We start from the raw sequence: 21458 nt of genomic DNA, 5'->3' as shown, positions 1-21458 counted from the left end.
TTCATTTGTCCGTCGATGATAGCAATCTGTCGAGGCCCTGATGCAGCAAAGCAGCCCCAAACCAAGATGCCCCCTCCACCGTACTTCACAGTTGGGATGAGGTTTTGATGTTGGTGTGCTTTGCCTTTTGTTCTCCACACATAGTGTTTGTGTGTTCCTTTCAAACAACTCACCTTTGGGTTCATCTGTCCACAGGATGTTTTGCCAGTAGTGCCGTGGAACATCCAGGTGCTCTTTTGCAAACTTCAAACGTGCAGCAATGTTTTTTTTAGACAGCAGTGGCTTTCTCCGTGGTGTCCTCACCATGAACTCCATTCTTGTTTAGTGCTTTACGTATCGTAGATTTGTCAACAGAGATGTTAGCATGTGCCAGAGATTTGTGTAAGTCTTTAGCTGACACTCTAGGATTCTTCTTCACCTCATTGTGCATTCTGCGCTGTGCTCTTGCAGTCATCTTTACAGGACGGCCACTTCTAGGGAGAGTAGCAACAGTGCTGAACTTTCTCCATTTATAGACAATATGTCTTAACGTGGACTGATGAACATCGAGGCTTTTAGAGAGTCTTTTGTAACCCTTTCCAGCTTTATGCAAGTCAACAATTCTTAATAGTAGGTCTTCTGAGAGCTCTTTTGTGCGAGGCATGGTTCACATCAGGCAATGCTTCTTGAGAGTAGCAAACTCAAAACTGAAGTGTGTTTTTTATAGGGCAGGGCAGCTTTAACCAACACCTCCAATCTCGTCTCATTGATTGGACTGCAGGTTGGCTGACTCCACTCCTGACTCCAATTACCTCTGTGAGAAGTCATTAGCCTAGGGGCTCACATACTTTTTCCACCCTGCACTGTGAATGTTTACATGTCGTGTTCAACAAAAACATGAAAACACATAATTGTTTGTGTGGTATTAGTTTAAGCAGACTGTGTTTGTCTATTGTTGAGACTTAGATGAAGATCAGAACACATTTTATGACCAATTTAATCAGAAAACTAAGAAATTCCAAAGGGTTCACATACTTTTTCTTGCAACTGTAATTCTATCCAAACAACACCAGCCCCTCTGAACCTTCAGCAGAATCAGACTTGGATTCCACAAATTTGAGTTTGACCTAATGCCCAGCCGAGCTCGAACACAAAGTAATATGTTACTCTGCTGCTTCTGACTGACCACAATTTCCTCCATCAGTGATCTCTGAATGTTAGATCTGAAGCTGGTTACGTAACAATGACCCTATAAGACTACACGCACAAAAACACACAAAAACACATGCACATGCAAGCTCTTGTTGAGCAGCCTAAGGAAAATCAATGGTATTGCTGAACACAGATGCTGGTCCACTCAATTCATTGCATTTAATGAATGTGATGAAACAAATGGACATTTCACAATATTGTATGTATACATACAATCTTAGAACAACAATGGACTACACCCTTAATACATTTCATATTAAAAAAAAAAAACATATTTGCTTGAATAAACTATTTTTACAGGATTAGTATTTCGGTGTAATCTGGATTAAAGCGGAGCTGTGCTTCACTGCTCTTTAGAAATCGCTGTTTTAATTCATTAAACCGTTCACTTTGGCCAGTATACGCAGGATGATAGTCAAAACTTGACACTTCATTCACTCTAATTTACACTCACACATGCGCGCGCACAAACACACACACACACACACACACACACTACTGCTACTACTTTGACTGGAACTGCAGTTTTCTTGGTTTTCTTAAAGTTGCCATTTCTGCATTCACATAGGAATGGTAAGCAATTTAACACTTTTTTTTCAATTATGAACCTCTCCAGTCAGCATTGGTTGTAGCTGCACTCTGCTTTGATTAAATGAATGGATTTCACACATGGGGATGATGCTTTTAATCCATTCAGCTACACGGATTATCCAATCAATCAACTTCTCCACTCTTTAAATGCATGCAGTCCAACCAAAGAGATATACTGTATGTTGTTCTAAATTATTTCCAATTTCCATCTAATTGTTGAGTTTGCAAAGAGGATACTTTACCTATACATAGGCAGCTTTGTTTGACTGTTTAACTTCTCTAACAAGTCTTCCAACTCATTCAACCATACGGGTTGTTTGTCACCACTCTAAAAATCGGCAATTTATCCTCTTTCCTTTTCCTGTTGTGTTCGTCCTTCCTTCTCTCCTTCCTGCCTGGCATCAGCTGATTTAAAAGCCTGAAATACTCCTGAATCAGCAGGTTTTCACGACTACAAACTCTTGTTTCCTTTCTATTTTCCCTGTTTACATTCCTTTTCCCTCTCCTTCCTTCCTCGCTTGTATCCTTCTTTCTTTTCAATCTTTCAGTCTAGATCTGGCAAACAGACTTTGAAACTGACATTGTTTGCCTTGACTTGACTCTTTGTTTGCTTTTATAGATCACTCTTATCTCTACGTAGGTGTCAGGCTACTGAGTTATCGCTGCATGCTGTTTATGAAAGGATTTCAACAGGTCTCCCACCACTGTAGACAAAAGCTGGAATGCAAACAATGGGAACTTTGATTGTCAGATTAATAAGGAATTTACTAGGAGTGTAAACATATCTCCGTCCTGCTTTCTGTCTTTCTACAGCGACAGGCAGCCTTGTGCTATTTCAGCACAATCTACACTTAGGATCCATTTCAGATGTCAGTCTGAAATAACACGAGAGAAACGAATCGTATCCTTCAGCTCCCAGCCCACTTTCACCTAAAAAAAAACTCCACTACTTCAAGTCTGGAAGCCTAGCTAGATCACAGGATTAGCTAACCACAACTCTGGCCTCCTTGTCTGCATCTCATCCTGTTAGCATCCAGCCAGCTAGTTTCCAGCATCCCAGTGTTCAGCCTTCAGTTCAACCCCCCCAAGTTAGATGGTTTCCTTACAGCCTCCCAGTTTGCTAGCTCCTCAGCTGCCAGCTTTTATCCGTTTGTACCCTTAACCCTTTGAGCCATAGTAACATCAAACAATCTATTTTGTAAGGTACCCACTTAGCCATTTTCTTTGGGTCATAGACACCACAAAAGAAGATGCGGTTCCAGAAATGGATGAAGACTTCCTTGCTGCCTAGTTAAAGAAGCTTCAACTGCCACCGCTGACCAGCAACACAGAGTTACCACCATTTTACCTGCCTCCCAAATAACAGCCTCGCTGACACCTGCTCTTGGTTCCCCCTCAATTGTCCCTAAAAACAACTTACCTGATGCGCTGTCATTTTACCCTGCCAAAACACAGACTAAATTCTCTAATTAAACATCCAGAGCTTTCTTAACCCCAGTAGATGCCCCCACTCTGGTCCTGCCTAAAACCATGCTCCTTGCCTCTGCAAATGCGAAGCCAGATTCACATATTGCAGACTGTTACTTCGCTGCAGCAGTTCCCAGTCCCTGCTGGGTTCTAACAATCTCCTGTTCCTGCTCAGCTGCAGCAAAAGTCCCCTGTTTGTGCAAAGCTGCTGTTAAAGTCCTTCATTTCTGCCGGTTTGCAACAAGTCTAACGTTCCTGCTTTGCTGCAACAAAAGTATTTTGTTTCTGCTGCAGCAAAAATCTGTGTTTGTACGTAGAAGTCACCCATTCCTACTGGTTTGCAGCAAAAAAACACTCCCTCTTCCCGCTGAGTGTGAGGTGAAGCAGCCACCAGGGTAATGCTTCATAAATCTGTCCCTGGCTGCATACACTTGACTCTCAGTGTCCCAGCCGATGGGTGGTGGTCTTGTGACCTTCTGGTGGTGATCCAGCTCTGCTCTGCTCTGCTCTGCCCTTTGGCCATTCCCCTGAGGACTCCTGATCTCGTCCTGCCTGAGGGCATCTGCTTTAAGTCTTCTGGGCTGCCATTAGACATCTGCATCCATTTACAGACGTCAATCTAACGTACGCTAAATGCTTTGGTCTCATTGCTAAGGCTTTGCACTATATATGGGGCGGCAGTAGCTCAGTCTGTAGGGACTTGGGTTGGGAACCGGAGGGTCGCCGGCTCAAGCCCCGGTGTGGACCAAACATGGAAGTTGGTCTGGTAGCTGGAGAGGTGCCAGATCACCCCCTGAGCACTGCCAAGGTGCCCCCAAGCAAGGCACAAAACCCCCTCCCCAGGAGGGCCCGCCGTGGGCAGCCCCGTCACCCTGACATCCCTCCATTAGTGCATGTCCATAGGATTCTGTTTGTGCGTGTGTATATTTCAGCCTATGTGTGTGTTGCATGACTTACAGAGTGTAAAAACAGAAATTTCCCCTTGCAGGATCAATAAAAGTAAATTTTGTGCACACTAAAACTAACAGTCCATAAAAGTCACTTTTTAATCCCAATAAGTAAAACGTTTACTAGTTTTAGTGCAGTTTTGCAAAGAAGGTAAAGATAATATCATTAGCAAGTATACATGTTAAATGTTAGGCTATATCTAAATATTAAACTTTGATTCTAAATATTTAGAATTGTGACATTTATAGAAATCTTGGGCAAAACAAGGCTCATCATGAACAGCCATCTGCTGAAACTGCACCAGGATGAAAAATGGTATAGGGAGATGACAAAGATAACAAATAAGCTTAAATGTGATTAAAAAGTGACCTTAAAAAAATGCACACCAACTTTAGCAAACCTTTTATAACCACATGTGGAGAAATGTTCTTACAATTTTTGACGAGTGCAACTTTAAAATCTGCACCACATATTGCACCAGGGTGTCTTTATTGTTTCATTGTAGTTTTGGCATGGCAATTTCTTCCTGACTCTCCTGTCTCACATATATTGTAATTATGCATACACCCACTCAACCTACTTACCTGCTGTCAGTCCAGAAATTAACTCAGTGAGATTTACAACCCGGATCTTCAACCACACAGAGTTTAAGGTATAGTTAAAAAGAACATTTCAAAACAACTCAATGGTGTTATCTTTCATTCCCACCTGTGTTTTTTCTATCTTTAGCTGTGTGGTTTTTTTCTGCGGTGTCCTGGTATTTCCTGGACTGATAGAAATAAATACTTTGGCTATTGCACAAGAGTATGCAGTGAGCTTGCTTCTGGGCTTCTCACAAATCAGATCAGAATCATAAATGAATAACATATTTCGATGTTCTCACACAGTCAGTCTGAGGACAGTGCTGACTCAAATCAAGACGATACTAAACACAGCAAAATGTGTATCCGCTGCCTGTGTTTGTTTATCTTTGACTATTCATGTGTCTTGGTTTGCATGCGTGTGTTTGTATGTATGTGTGTGAGAGAGAGAGCGAGAGCGAGAGAGAGAGAGAGAAAGAGAGAGAGAGAGAGAGAGAAGCTCCTCAGAAGCTTCCTCAATCAGTAGGGAGAAAAGTCAGTGTGCAGTACAAGTCGCACATTACATTGTCACACATTAAGACTAGCTGTACTTAATGTTTCTCCATAATTATACCTGTTAAACAACTCATGGTTATTGTTAATATCTTTAATTTGATTTCTTAGTATTGTTGATATTTGAATATAGCAAATATTAGACTAATCATTTGTTTATGTTCATACTTTTCTGTACTGCTTTGGTGAGATAGATTGCTGATCTGTAATGCCAATAAAGCTGATTTGAATTGAATTGAAATGCGATAAGAGAGAGAGAGAGAGAGAGAGAGAGAGAGAAAGAGAGAGAGAGAGAGAGAGCGAGCGAGCGAGCGAGCGAGAACAGAAGTCTCTTGAGTAAACCAGAGGCCAACAATTCAGGGTTTCGGCCTTCATGACTCCGCTTAAGCTTTCCAGTCACAGTATGTTCACTGAGGGAAATAAATGTGATTATCAAAGCTGTTCTCTCACTAATGTGACGTAACTTCATCTAAAAATAAAACTGAAAAATGTTGAGCTCCTTTTTTGGTTAGATTCCTAATATTTATAGGCCGGATTTAACCTGTCTACGTCAACAAAGCTCCAGACTGGGAGGGTAATTTCTTTGAACCGTTTAAAAGAAATTGGAAGTGAACCTTGACTTTGGTATTTTAAAGCTTACGTTATTGCACTCTACTCGGGACCACTTTGTTCAAATCCATCTTTACCCGTGTAGCTGTCTGGGAGTTTGACATGTCTCTTATTCGGCACTGCACAAGATTTCATGAACTGCCAAACAATTTAAAAATCTATTTAAATTTCCAAGTTTGATTTAAGTGGCTAACTTTGTGGCTAACCGTGTGTTTGCCTTGTTTGATTGTCCAAATCTTTCTTCATTATTATACTTCATTATTGCAAAAATCACAATCAACATTCTTTTTGGTTGATATTGAGATCACGATTATTAAACACAACTACTCATTGATTTTAGAAAATCTGCATCATAAGCGTTTATCGAACTTAAAAACTCTTAACACTTTATCTTTCTGACTGCTTTGAAAAAGGAAGCAATACATGAAAATAAATAATTGAAAAACTATAAATAAATGTAAAATCAAATAAATACAAGTACATTAACTATGTCTTTGAGGAAGTGGTGATGTACTCATGGCCAAAATATAACAACGAACACTTTACATTTACACATATGACAAATCTAGTGCAACACGGCCTGCACCGCACCGTAATCATTTAATCTTGATGATCTTGTTTTCATGATCTCATATTCAATGAGAACCTATGGATACAGATAGATGTTGGGGGTTTTGTCAGTATATGTTAACTGCATTGTGGTGATCAGTTTTAGATTTCTGCACCTGTGCATGTTTGTGTGTGTGTGTGTGTGTGTGTGTGTGTGTGTGTGTGTGTGTGTGTGTGTGTGTGTGTGTGTGTGTGTGTGTGTGTGTAAGGCCCCAGTAGCTTAAATGACTTGTACATTTATCATGAAGCTCCATAAGAAGCCTCTACTCAGCTGACTGTACCCCTGATGACTGTAGCTAATAAACAAAGCTCCTCAACAACAGAATGAGTGCCAGTATTCTAAATGTTTAAATAAGGACGTACTATGGCAAGTATAACAAGAGTGAAGTAGAAAATATGAGTAGTTGAGCTTCATCCGTTATTCTGTGGAAATGGGAAGGGATATGAGGACACCTAGTGGCTGAGCAAGAATATGTGAAAGTCGGAGGGGAAACCGGCATGCAAATCCATTTCACTGTAACTTAAAGCAACACGAGCAAAGCCCAAAACATCAACACACAATCTGCTCTAAAGATGAGTGACAACATGATTCAATTTACAAGTAGGTTACTTTTCCCCCCCTTAAAATAACTCAAATTAAATACTGGTGTTTTTTTTGTTTTTTTTTGGCAACACAAACAAACGTATGCTATAATCAGACACAGAATAAAATATGTATAGTTGTGTCATTTTTTTTAAGGTTTCAAGGGTTTTTCTTCATGTGTCACATCTAATGTTGTGACTGCAGCAGAGTTTAAAAGCCGCCGAGACATTGTGTGTCATTATACAGTTTTGTATTTATTCTGAAAGACTGAAAAAAAAGAGAAACTGAAACTAAGAAGACAAAACCATGATTCAGTTTCATTTGAGTCTTACTTTCTTTCTTATTTTCTAATTAGAATCAACTGTTCACAGGTTTCAATAATAATAATAATAATAATAATAACGTCTCAAGAACTCCAATACAAGTGATTCAATAGATTCTTAATCTTGTTTTGAAGGATTTATTTCATGGATTGCCTATGTTGAGTCCATGTTGGTGACAATTGCTCGAACTCGCCGATAGATGGCAGCATTTAGCTTAATTTAAACCCACAGTTCACCCCTCCAGGTCCGTTTAAAAAAAAAACGCTCACGACGTTTTCTTCAAATATGGCCGTAATATATTGCAAGATGTAATTACAACATAAGTATTCGGGGGGGGGGACGTCTAGTATTTGTATGATTATTTTCAAAAATGTAAGAAGAAAAATATATAAATGATGGGCAAAAAGCAACAATTAAGGAAAGTAAGAAAGACACTGGCATTAAAAGTAATGCCCCCCTTCTGTTAAAACAGACAGTGTAGATGTGACAAAGTGACTTTTCCTTTGATAAGAAGTGAGAGTGCAGAAATCACTTTGCCCTTAGACTCGAGCACTGTGGCTGCATTGAGTCTAAGCACCTCGGCTTCCCAAGTGTCCTGAAAATACACCAAGATCTTACACAATGCAGGAAAAATAATTAAAAGAAGGGGAAACGATGGACGTTTCAAAATATTACATTTCCGTTTGATCAATTCAACCTATCGAGGCGTCTTCTGTGGAGCTGTCCACTGGAGTGTGGTGCTGAAACGGATCTGTCCCTTTCAAGCGGGAACAGGAAAACTGTTTGATTTTTTTATTTACAAAATTGTTCAAGATCGATAACTACAGGATTGATTTGAGCTCATGCAGGGTTGAGCAAGAAGCGAAATGTGTGTAGTAATTGCAGCAGTTGCTTCGATGCATACAAACATACTCATAAAGTTAAAAATGTAATTGCAGATACAATAAATTAAAGTAGTTTAACTTCATCAAAAAAAATGAGGCACGCATCTTGGCTCTGTTTTGAAGCAACTGACTGGGCAGCAGTGCGCACTCGGGATTTTGTATTTAATTAGCATAAAACATCTTCTGGAGAGCAGAAGGACCGTGCGTCACAGCCAACTGAGAAGATGGGAGGGGGGACACCTATGGGAGTCAACAAACTGCAGTGTGTATTCCTTCCACGGCCGACAAAAAGCAATCCGGCTGATGTGAAATGATGACTTAGCTGAGTGCGTTACAGGTGACAGGAGACAGCTGTGCGCGTCTGGGAGTAGAAGGGGCTCAGCAGACCGACCTAAACCGGCGAGTCCTCCGCACTGCGAGCTCGACGTGAACCCCCAACCTGTGAGTGCTGTCCGGGACCAGCACGTCACCTGAATGACGGGATATGAGACAATGAAGCGACTAGGGACGGCGGGGATAAAACGACTCCAAGTAACGAAAGTGGAAAAGCGCGTGCGATGACGGACAGCACAAGGGACAGAGAAGAGGTAAAGCAGGGGAAAGTTGTCTAGCTCATTAGAAGGGCTCCCGGTGTTGGATAAGAAACCAGAATAAAAGACAGAACAGATGTGTCAAGCGTGCGTAATTCTCTAAACAACTCAAACGGGGGAAGCCGATTTATTTTTCCAAAAGACACGACTCGAGCCAGAAGGGGAGAAAACAATGGAGCCGGAGGGGACCACAGAGGGACAAGCCACTAATTTGGCACAATCTGCCGCTTTAAAACTGTCCCAGATGAGCGAAAGAACTAAACAACTGGGTAATGTCATCCAAGACCCAGAGCGACAGAAACGGATTATTCTAGTAATAGTCTGTGTTGCACTTTTGTTAGACAACATGCTTTACATGGTTATTGTGCCAATTATACCCGATTACCTTGAAGGGCTACAGAAAGCAGCAGATCAGGCCCAAGCTGCTGCTGCACCGCACACCAACTACACCAACAGCACCTTCCACAAAGCTGCCAAGGGAAACTTCGACCTTCAGATCGGTGTTCTCTTTGCCTCCAAGGCCATCCTGCAGCTCCTGGTGAACCCACTGAGTGGCCCGTTTATAGACAGAGTTGGGTATGATATCCCGCTCTTTATTGGTCTCAACGTCATGTTTCTCTCCACCCTTGTTTTTGCCTTCGCTGAAAACTACGCGACCCTCTTCCTGGCGCGCAGCTTGCAGGGCCTCGGCTCAGCGTTTGCAGACACCGCGGGGATCGCTCTCATCGCAGACAGGTACACGGTGGACACAGAGAGAAGCAAAGCGCTGGGTATAGCCTTGGCATTCATCTCTTTTGGAAGTCTCGTGGCGCCCCCCTTTGGAGGTGTCCTCTACCAGTTTGCGGGGAAGCGCGTGCCTTTCCTGATCCTGGCCTGTATCTGTCTTATTGATGGGGTATGCTGTCTGGCTGTGCTGAAACCATTCTCTAACAAAGAGAGAGAGAACATGCCAGTTGGCACCCCCATGTATAAACTTATGATTGATCCTTACATAGCCGTAGTGGCTGGTGCTCTCATCATCTGTAACATTCCTCTCGCCTTCCTTGAGCCAACTATAGCCAACTGGATGGAGGACACCATGCATGCCAGCCAGTGGGAGATCGGCATGACATGGTTCCCTGCCTTCTTCCCTCATGTCTTAGGTGTGTATCTGACTGTCAAATTAGCAGCCAAGTATCCTCACTTGCAGTGGTTTTACGGAGCTATAGGTATGGTGTTCATCGGCGCGAGCTCCTGCACAGTGCCAGCCTGTAAAAACTTTGGACAGCTCATGATCCCGCTGTGCGGAATCTGTTTTGGAATCGCCTTCGTGGACACCGCGCTCCTTCCCACACTAGGCTTCCTGGTGGATGTGCGCCATGTGTCCGTGTATGGCAGCGTATACGCCATTGCGGACATCTCTTACTGTGTGGCCTATGCCCTGGGGCCCGTGGCTGCTGGACAGATAGTGCACAACCTGGGCTTTGTGCAGCTAAACTTAGGCATGGGCCTCGCCAATGTACTTTACGCACCGGCGCTCCTGCTGCTGAAAAACGTGTCACAGATGAAACCTTCATTCTCCGAGCGTAATATGCTCCTGGAGGATGGCCCAACAGGTCTGTATGACACGATTAAAATGGAGCAACGAGAGAAAAAGAGGAAGGGTTTGTGTACAACGGTCGACGAGAATGGTGCTGAAACGTTTGCACAGAGGTCGTATTCAGAGGAGGAATCCTCCGGAGGAGAGTATGCGTAAAATTACTTTAACTGAGTGTTAAACTATCAAAGTGCCACTGTAGAGTTGTGTGCATTCTGTCAGATCCAATCAGTTGCTTAATACGGTTAGGATTATGTAACAGGCTAAATTATCCACTGCTTCTGGTGACAATCCCTGCGGGTATTGTCAATTCAAGTAGCTTCAAGCTTCCGCAGTAGAAAGGCGCGCGCTGGAGTTTGTTCATCTTAAAGTGAGAGTACTGTGATTGAAGTTTTGTTGAGGTAAATGTCAAGTCATTAACGGTAATTAGCACTGTATCAAAAACTGACTCATATCGTATTCAGGGATCATGTGTAAATGTATTTTAACAAAACGAGCTGTAATGTAAACGCGTCTTTCAATGTAGTATGTATTCATTTTGCCAGAGTTGTGCTGCTAAACTCAATATGCAATACTGACTGTGTGTTAAAGAGAGGAACAACAGATCGACATGAAGTAAAACCTGCATCTTGTTGTCTGTTCATTTTGTTTATTTTGAATCATGTATTTCTGGAATGCATAGCCTCATATTATAATCTAAGACTGTACATAGATGTATATTCATGTACATAATTAAATGAATATTATGTGAATGATACCGTATATGGACATCCTTTATTTGATGATTAAAATAATGCAAACCGCATTTTATAGTGCCGTATGACAATTGTTCTTTTATATACAGGTGAAGAAATACACTAACAAAAAATAACATCAAAATATGATGATGATGATCTTTAAAGAAAAAGTTATAACGCACGGTTAAAAACACACATTTATGCACTTTAAACCGCCTTAATTACAGAGGATTATATGAAAACTATTATTTATAACTATTCTACACTGAGATAGTTTACAACATACTATCTGAAATATTAAATAGCCGAGGTTTAATAATTAATCCTTAGAAAATACAACATCACCGAATAAAACATTGTTTTAAAACAGAACATTATATTGTTTTTATTGGACCCTGAGGTTAGTATAGTGTTTAAAATCGACATTTTTTTTCCAGCAACTACGCTAGTGTAAAACGTCTTTAAATATAACATTAAGAACAACGCGAACTAAATCGGTCTGTTGCAGCAAGGTGCAAGCAATGAATGCGCCCAGAATGTGCGCAAAAAGTGCTGAAAACTGATCGTAAAAAAAGAGAAAGTCCGCGTAAAAAGCATCCCAAATGTTCTTCGGAACATCGTGTGGAATCTAAATGAGGTGGGGTGAAAATTGTGAAATGCCAAATAAACTTCTTGGCGAATAGAAAGACTTATGGGAGGAGCTTGGCTGGCAGGAGGGTGAGGTACCCTCTCAGCATCTCTCCTTAGACAGCGAGGGAGTTGTGCTCGTGCCATGAAGGGATTTAAAGACAATGATGAAGGATCAAAGTGATGAAATTTGAATAAATTTATGGAAGAAATGGATTGAAGACCAGAAGCAAAAACTCGTCAGTGGAGTCCCGGGACGAGTTTCTTTTTTTTTTTTGCTTTTCTTTCTGGTGAGTACAACTATATACTAAGTAATTTTGTTATTTTTACTCATGACAGGATGGTTTTTTTGTATTTTGTTTTGCGACAGATTTTCTAAAGTGATTGCGTACACCTGCTTAAGTTTCTTGTATTTTATATCTAAAATATCCCCACAGCAGTGCGACGTTTAAAGACAGCTTCCTTTAATTAGACTGTTATCGAGACTGACTGTTGTTTAAAAAACACTTTTACTGAACCTTGTGTCTGATATTATTCTGCTTGTGGAAACAGAATCTTCCTCTCTGCGCCGCCAACATGCCAGTTCTGGACCAAGACCCCTCTAAAGATTCAGGGGGCAGTGATGTAAATATGTTTTATTTCAATATATTCAATAAATGAACATGTGGTCATTATATTACATGAGATAAATATTGTTTAAAAATCAATAAGAAATGTTACGTTAGGAAATTAAGGTATTATATTCTATGAAAATGATTACTACATCATTACATTTTAATTTAATTTTGTCTTATTCAGTGTAGAGTGAAGATACTCATTTGCAAATTGTGGCTGTTGTTTTAATACCACAAATAATTTAGTTACTTTTTACTTTTCAGTTTGTTTATATGTATTAGTAAAATGATCTAATGTCAGTGTCGGAGCAGTCTATCAAGGTTTAAATGCTGAGGTGTAGTCATGAATTTAGGAAAATAAACGCAAAGCTTTTTAGGGTTTACTGAGATTTCTTTCGCTCTTCATCCTACTCAGGGTCTCCCTAAGCTGCCTCTCCCAGCCCTGAAAGACACACTGGACTTGTACCTGAGGTGTATGAAGCACCTGCTCACAGAGGAGCAGTTCAACAAAACCAAAATCATCGTGGAGCAGTTTGGAGCCCCTGGAGGAGTGGGAGAGCTACTGCAGAGCAAACTTGAGGAGAGGAGGGAGAACAAGGCCAACTGGGTAAAAAACAATCCTCTGGTTTAAAATGCACATGATGACTTTAAAGCTCCTGTGAGGAACTTCCAGTTTATGTCCCTTTTGGCAAACCTTGTGGACAGAGTGTTTTGTCTTTCCTCACTGCTGATCTCCTTCTGAACCTCTGTTATTTAATGTTTTCTGACAAAAATATCATCCTTCTTTATTTTTAAACTCACTATGATTCTTTGGCATTTTGAAAAGGCTGTTTATCGCTAACCTGACTCCTACCCAACAGCAGGGACAACAGGAATTAAAATGACTTTAAAGAAGTAATCAATGTTGTTGCTGATGGTCTGGTTTGATTTTATATCATATATAGTAACAGAATCTATTTCTGTCTTTTCATTCACCAGAAAAAAACTCCTCACAGGAGCTTTAAGTAATTGTTCCAAAACAAGTTGCTTTCAACTTTTTTGCAACACAAGCATCTTGATGATTACATTCATGGATGATAAATACACAGGTTCCTTTATTGTAAAGATAACTAATTTAACTAATTTACCAAAGCTAACTCTTTGGTAAATAAAGGTGTGAATACAAAAAATAAATTTGTGATATTGTTACATTTCTGATATAAATACAAATACAGAATCTAGAAAAAATATTGATTCAGATGACACAAGTTTCAAAATGTCATGTGACATTGAATCATATTGTAGGTCTGGTTTACCTCATTTTTCACATCAACACAGATGTTAACAACCATTAACATAATTGGAAAACATTACCAATACAAAGTCTGCCTTTGAAATGAATTGAATTCAATCCATTTCAAAGTGATTAAGTGTATTGTTCTCTGAGTTTGCATTGTTTTCCCCACGTTTGCCATGAGATTACATTTTCTCTTCATGTGAATATTTTCCACTGCAGGTGTATGAATACTGGCTGAACGACATGTACCTGAACAACAGACTGTCTCTACCCGTCAACTCCAGTCCTGTGATGGTTTTCCCCCAGCAGAACTTCAGGGCTCCCATCGACTCTTTAAGGTGCCAGACACTGCACGACCAAAACAAAATAGGTCACCAGAGGAACAGCCCAATGTGATCTTTTTTGTCAGCACATCTCTTGTTTGTCATATTCTATAAAAGAACAGGATTTTATTGCATCATAAAAATGCAAATATCCACCACTTGACAGGCATTTTTTGGGATTAAAACGTCCCGAGGAACTGAGAAATGACAGTCAACTGTGTCGGCCGGCTTTGATTGATTATAACAAATTGAACACTTCCTTGCTACACGTTGACAGATAGGGTCATTACGTTGAAGACCTGGAGGGCTGAGAGGCTAGGTCAGGCTTCTCGTGGTGGCAAGGTTAATAGACAAAGTGGACTGTGCTTTAGTTAACATCGTATTGATTTGTGATTGGACCTTTAACCAGGTGATTTACGTGTTGCATTTAGACAGTTAAGTGTAATACAGGGACACAGAGATGCAGAGAATTATAATCACAGGTACATAGAGAGAAGAAGTGCAATACACACAGTATGTGTTTATTTTTAAAGTATGATACATTGTAAAGTTTTCCTTTCTTAGGTTTGCTGCACACTTAATATCTGGAGTTTTGGAGTACAAGACTCTTCTTGATGCGTGAGTTAATGTGCAATAAAAACACAAATGAACTTGAGAAAATCAATCACATCTGAATTGTTTACACGCATGGCCAATAAGTGTGACAAAGTGTGTGTGTCTGTGTGTAGACGGGCCCTGCCTGTGGACTACGCTCGGGGTCAGCTGGCTGGGACGCCTCTGTGCATGGAGCAGTACTATCGCCTCTTCACCTCTTATCGTCTACCGGGGCCTGAGAGGGACACACTAGTGGCCCAGGAGAGCAGCGTGATGCCTGAACCTGAACACATCATCGTGGCTTGTAAAAACCAGGTCAGACATAATGATTAAAAAACATAATCCAAGATCATCACAGACTCGTTTAACATTCATTCCCAAGTACAGAAAACATTTCAAACTTTTCTGGGGATTTCCGTTACAACACACAGTCATCATCTCCAACTGGAGTTTACTTTAGAGCTACGACAATCAACTGGTTGTGCATTTAATCAAAGTTAGAATAAATCACAAAATGTTCTGGAAATTAATGTTGTTTTTAAATTTTTCAAGCCAAACTGTGAAATGATTTCAGCGTCTTAATTATAAGGATCTACTGCTAGTCCTTTGAGTTGTTGGTTGGACAAAAAAAAAAAGATTAATTCTAAAATGGCACTTTTGGCTCAAACTAATTGTGATGATCATTTGTCACAACCTGCCTTTTACAGTAGTTAACACACCGGTGTAGGCCCATGTGATTATGCTGGGTGAAGATGAGGAAGCTGCAGGTGAAATGTGTTATTCGCTCACAATAAAGTGACAGTTAAGTAATCTTCAGTGGGTCACGGTTTATTTATTTTTCTGCCTTCAAAAGTCTTAATGATTTTTTTCCCTTATTCGATAAATCAATTAGCAGATTAAATAATGACCAAAATAAACATTAGTTGCAGCCTTTGTAAGTAATTGTTAGAGCTGCAAATAACACTTTCAGGACTGTGTTGTCGAAGACATTAAAGTAAGCCTGACAATTAAATCCCAAATTAAGTCCTCTATGTTTGTTTGTTTTCTTTTTTTTTTCTGGGAGATTTCAACCATACGACAGGCTGTCTACATCAGGAGAACAAGACACAACTTTCTTGCTGATAAAAGCTAAAATAGCATGGATACATTTAGAATAGATCTCCTAATGATAGACAGAGAACAACAGTAACAGTGACAGTTTCTCTTAATTACTGCGACAGCTAGACTACACATTGTGTTTTTGTTGCAGCAGAACATATGGATCATCACTGAATTGTGTCTGCTGGTAAACAGAATCTGAGGGCATGAGTGATTATCAGCAAAACCCCGCTGACAAGTTCTCTCTTATAATTATCGTTAACACGTGTGACATTTGGACTCAGCAAGCAACCTTCAGCACTGCCACAAATAAAGTCATAAAACAAGTAAAACAATTAAAGTGTTCACTCACTATCATCAAGTCTTTTAATTAGACCAGTAATGGACCAGAACTGTACTATTCAGCCACTTTGTAAATAGCAGGTATTTCAAAAATAACTGAATGTGAGGATAAGAACAGCAGATTTGGATGCATCTTAACACAGGTTAGCTGTAAGACTGTCTTTCAAGGATGAAGACCAAACAGACTTAGTAGGATGGAAGTGGAAATCCTTCATGTCAACCTTTTAACATGACTGGCTGTGATGAAGGGTTTTGAAGATTCTGCTAATTTTAAAGAAGTCATTTGGAGCAAAACAAAAAACTAAGATGACATTGTTTCCATTAATGTCTGTAATAATCATCCAGCACAGATTACAGGGGAACATCCTGGTTAAAGTCTGATCTGTTATCTGATGTAATGAAGGATTAGTTATGATGTAGTATTGGGTGAGGTCTTACCTCAAACTAAAGTTAAAACAGATGGTTTGGGCAAACAGTCTGCTTTTTTTGGTCCAAAAGGTCGACTTATGTGCTCATGTTTGTGTACTGGCCCTTTAACTTAGGCTAAAAAAACAAGAAGCATTGCTATTACAATATGGGAGTATAATGTTGAAAGATCTCATTGGAAATCTGGCAACATTTGAAGTTGTATTAAAACATCTTATAATTCAAGCCTCTGTTTTTCCTAAGCATGAACATCCTACAAGAGGAATGAATCCCAGCTAATGTTAGAGTAAGACCTCAGGGACGAGCGCATTGAAACAGCTTGTGTCCATGTGAACCTCTGTCCAGTTCTTTGTGCTGGACGTGGTTATCAACTTCCGCCGACTGAATGAACGAGACCTCCTGACTCAGCTGGAAAGGATCGCAAAGATGGCTGAGAGTGAAGAAGAGCGGCTGCCACCAATCGGTCTGCTCACTTCAGACGGACGCACAGAGTGGGCAGAGTCTCGGAGTGTGCTAATGAGAGGTAATAAAAATTAAAGACGCTTCAAGAAGGATTTTCTTTCAAATTTTTTATGGAAGTCCTAAGCGGACATATTTCCATACATTATATTTTTCTCAGTTTACATGAAATTACCAGTAAATTCGGGTTGTTTTCTCCAGATCTCGACTCATTTCTAATGTTATCTCGATATTAAAACACATGCTTGTCCATGACTTAGTTAATTTCTGATTTCGAGAAAATAACTAAAATGAACTCGTTAACATGGGAAAACCAGCGTTCTAATCCTGTTAAAAATCAGTTTAGATCTCGGGACAATAACCGAAACTTACTCAGTATCACTTCAGTATCACGGGAAATCTGAGTTATATAATATGTATGGATGCATGTCTTCTTAGGGCTTCCATATTATCCCACTAAATTGACTTTTTTCAATGCGTTACTCTGTAGAGTCTACTAACAGGGACTCTCTGGACATGATCGAGCGTTGCTTGTGTCTGGTCTGTCTGGACGAGGCCACAGGACCGGAGCTAAGCGACACAACGCGAGCCATGTTGATGCTGCACGGCGGAGGAGTGGCCAAAAATAGCGGCAACCGCTGGTATGACAAACCCATGCAGGTTAGTGAGTAAAAACAAGCTTATAGAGCAAACTAAATCCTGTTTGTTTCACATTATGTGTTCTAACTTTCCTTAGAGAACTGATTTAATAACTGCAGTCATGGAAAAAACGAATAAAGTATGGATGAAAACAATGAAGATGAAGGATGAATACTGTTCAACAGGATTTATTTACTTACTGAGGAAAAATAAGACAACTAAATGAATTCACACTCATTTCTCAAAGTGCATGAGGATGTAATTAGCCAATCCCATGCCAAATTAACAATTCATATTTTAAGAAATGAGGATGCAAACTGACTGTTCCCATTGGATGTTATTAGCATGAACTTTGATGGAGATGTTTTGATAAAGAATTCAGATTACTTGAATGGATTACATGATTAATATTCCCTTCATATAGAGTCTGAGGCATCTTCTTTAATAAATTCTTCACTACAGGGTGAGGAAATCCAACATGCAGCAGAATGCATGAGCATGGCATTAAAGTGCAAATTAATTAGATGTTGGATAATCTAGCTTTGCAGTGTGGTTAAAATCATGAAAATACCACTAATAATATCATGACTGTGTCAGTTTGTCATAGGAGCTGACGGCTGCTGCGGAGTCGTGTGTGAACACTCACCGTTTGAGGGAATTGTCCTGGTGCAGTGCACGGAGTATCTCCTCAAATACATGTAAGAACTTCAATGCAAACGTGGATGTGATATTTTCTTGCATGAGCTTTGAAAGAACCCAAATAAGACTATCTGAGGAGAATGCCAGGTGACATTTTATTCCCATGATCCATCAGGATTGGCAGCCCATCAAAGCTGGTCAGAGCCGCGAGTGTGAGCGATCTGCACGCACCGCGCAGACTCCGATGGAAATGCACTCCAGAGATTCACAAACTCCTCGCCTCTTCTGCTGACAAGCTACAGAGGTCTGGCTTGATTTTGCTATCTGTACAATCAAAGAAATGAATCAAATCTTTTCTCGAAATGTTCCTTATATTTTGATGTTTTATGATATGTGTTTGATTTTAAGGATTTTAACAAACTGATTTAAACATTTTTGGAAATTAGATCTAAATTTTTGCTCAAAATGTCTTTCTGCTGGTTCCTGTATAAGTGCTTGAGTTGAATGCCTTTAGCTTAAAGTATGATTTATTCTTTTTATCGCAGGCAAGTAAAAAATCTTGACATGAATGTCCATAAATTCTATGACTACGGGAAAGAGTTCATCAAGAAGCAGAAAATGAGTCCAGATGCCTACATCCAGGTTGCCCTGCAGTTGGCCTACTACAGGTGAGATAACTATGACTGTAAAGGATTTTTATACATTATATTTCCACTAGGCTCACAGCTACAAGGCTTTCTGTTTTTGTGTTACTCTAGATGTCATGGCAGACCAGTGTCGACCTATGAGAGTGCTTCTATACGGCGTTTTCAGGAAGGCCGAGTGGACAACATCCGTTCAGCAACACCAGAGGCCCTGGCCTTCTCCAAAGCAATGAGTGATGGGAAACCCAGTGCAAGTGTAAGATGTTTTAGATCGAAAACACCTGTTATACAGTAGATTAGAATCTCAGTTTAGATAATCGTGTTTTTACATCACTCTAGTATTGATTTTCAGCTGTTTGTTTGTTTCTCCAGGACGCAGAAAAGATGGAGATGTTACGAGGTGCAATAACTGCCCAGACAAAGTACACCATCCAGGTAACTTTTCTTTAACTTCCTCTAGATTTCTATTACAATCTTTACTTTGTTCTCTCAAAAAAGAAAAACACATAACACATCTGTTCTTTCTCATGTTCAGGCTATTACAGGGACGGCAATAGACAATCATTTAATAGGACTAAGAGATATTGCACAAGAATTGAAGGTGGAGAAGCCAGAGATGTTCAAAGACGAAGCCTATCTCATCAGCAATCAGTTCATCCTCTCCACAAGTCAGGTACAATCATCTGATTTTAAAATACTAAACTGAAACTATACTCAGTCTGAAATGTATGTAAGGCGTGAGCTCATCCCTGTGGAAAATAGTTGCATTGTATAATTTATACCAGAATTTCCCAGTTGGGTATCCATAAAGTAAATGTATCCAAGTTCATCTATTAATCTACCTACCTGTGGCTCTGGAGGGAGCCTCCAAAAGTCTGAGAAATATCATAGAAAATGTCATCAGGGTTTTCTAAGCTGTTGCTTGAGACTTTTACGTTTTGGCAGATAGCTTGCTTTACAAACGATGAGAGTGATGTTTTAAAGAAGTTGGCATTAGGAGGCAAAGACAGGGCTGCAACTCATGACTATGGTCATTATGCATTAATCTGCAGAAAACCTTCTCAATGCATCTATTAATTATCTAACCCATAAACGATCACAACATCCTGAAACGCAAGGTCATGTTGCCCGGATGCTAGCTTTGACTGACTAACAAGATGTTTGCATATTAATATGTACAAGAAAACTTGATTAAAATATTAAATATTATTTCTGCAGCACTAAACAAAACACTGGAGATGTTTTAGTGTAAAATGTCACTCTGTTATTACAGTCAAAGCTGCATTTGAGGTTTTTATTTCATTTAACTCGCACATCAAATTTACAACAGACATTGATCTGAACAATGTTTTCACACTTCTCTACTTGCAGCCATATTTGATCACACAATCACAACTTTAAATAGTTCAGTTCTGAAAAATGTGCTCTCGCTTCAGGTTCCTACGACTGTCGAGATGTTCTGCTGCTACGGACCTGTGGTTCCAAACGGATATGGAGCGTGCTACAACCCTCAGTCGGACCACATCATCTTCTGTGTGTCTAGTTTTCATGACAGCCCACAGTCGTGTTCAGCAGAGTTTGTGAAATGTCTAGTGCAGGGACTCCTGGACATGAGGGATCTGTGCAATAAGTTCAACTGCAGCTCCTCTACCGGGAAAAAACAGGGTCAGACGCTGGAGACCAACATGCAATCGGACAAAAACTGGCAAATCAAAGTGCCGCAGAGACCTACAGACCTAAGCAAGAATCAACAAACACTGCCTCAGGTTGTGCTGAAAACACCTGGGCAGAGTACCATGGAGGCCCAAACCCAGACGCCATCACAAGGAGAGACACAAGCTTTGAAGAATGGAAGTAAATAAATAAGAAACTCTCTGTGCAAGAGGAAGTATTGGTGGTGTGAATCTAAGTGTGTTTTCTGTGCGCTGCAATGACTTGAGTCATTTATGAAATATTCACCATTACTGTGAAACAAAAAGTCGCGTAAAGCTGTTTTATTGTTAACTGTATGGTCAAATGTATCAAGTGCTGATGATAATCTATTAGAGAATATTAGAGGTGTGTGCTGTTGTCAAAACAAATCAAATATACAGTAGTATTCAGGGTGTCTGTCAAAAGAGTAGGTAAAAAATTAGAACCAGATTTAATGTATTAATTGTTTTGCACTAATTTGAGATGAATCAGCCAAAGAAAAATAATAAAGGTATTGTTTGGTGATGGTCAGTGGTACAGTCAAGGTTTGTGGGAAACCGGGGGGGAAATATATATACACTCAAGATTCATTTTGTCTTGTTCATGTTGGAATCATTTTGTCAATGGAGCCTGTCAGTCACGTTGACAGAGCAGAAATTGTCTGTGAGTTATGATAGATGGCTTATTGTCTCACTGTATGTCAACTTGCAAATCGCATGCTGCTATCTACGGATTTTAAGAAGATTATCGTACACGGTAACACCAGAATCTTCTATGCAATATCCACTTGTGTTGACTTTAATTGTTGTCTATTGTCCCACCTATTAAGATAAATGGTATGTAT

General features: G+C 40.0%; 2 protein-coding genes across 2 annotated transcripts in view; both read left to right on the top strand.

The window, feature by feature from the left end:
- The first annotated feature begins 8596 nt into the window (after positions 1-8596).
- Positions 8597-11259, top strand: slc18a3a (solute carrier family 18 member 3a). The gene has a single exon (XM_061039855.1). The coding sequence runs from the start codon at positions 9101-9103 to the stop codon at positions 10661-10663; it is 1563 nt and encodes a 520-aa protein (XP_060895838.1). The 5' UTR covers positions 8597-9100; the 3' UTR covers positions 10664-11259.
- Positions 11260-11973: 714 nt separating this feature from the next.
- chata (choline O-acetyltransferase a) overlaps positions 11974-21458 on the top strand; it is a 125724-nt gene continuing 116239 nt past the window's right edge. Inside the window, exons 1-15 of the mRNA XM_061039854.1 lie at positions 11974-12158; positions 12421-12492; positions 12898-13089; positions 13978-14096; positions 14646-14699; positions 14810-14990; positions 16887-17064; positions 17491-17660; positions 18237-18337; positions 18454-18582; positions 18824-18946; positions 19037-19178; positions 19295-19357; positions 19458-19595; positions 20359-21070. Coding sequence (XP_060895837.1) covers positions 12445-12492; positions 12898-13089; positions 13978-14096; positions 14646-14699; positions 14810-14990; positions 16887-17064; positions 17491-17660; positions 18237-18337; positions 18454-18582; positions 18824-18946; positions 19037-19178; positions 19295-19357; positions 19458-19595; positions 20359-20784 — 2064 coding nt within the window. The 5' untranslated portion in view covers positions 11974-12158; positions 12421-12444 and the 3' untranslated portion in view covers positions 20785-21070. The remainder of the gene's footprint in view (positions 12159-12420; positions 12493-12897; positions 13090-13977; positions 14097-14645; positions 14700-14809; positions 14991-16886; positions 17065-17490; positions 17661-18236; positions 18338-18453; positions 18583-18823; positions 18947-19036; positions 19179-19294; positions 19358-19457; positions 19596-20358; positions 21071-21458) is intronic.

The sequence above is a fragment of the Labrus mixtus genome, chromosome 6 (assembly GCF_963584025.1).
Source record: "Labrus mixtus chromosome 6, fLabMix1.1, whole genome shotgun sequence".
Taxonomy (NCBI): Eukaryota; Metazoa; Chordata; class Actinopteri; order Labriformes; family Labridae; genus Labrus; species Labrus mixtus.
This window is presented reverse-complemented; position numbering and strand designations above follow the sequence as displayed.

Coding starts and splice junctions, on each gene's coding strand:
- slc18a3a (XM_061039855.1), top strand. CDS start 9,101: ATGGAGCCGGAGGGGACCACAGAGGGACAAGCCACTAATTTGGCACAA.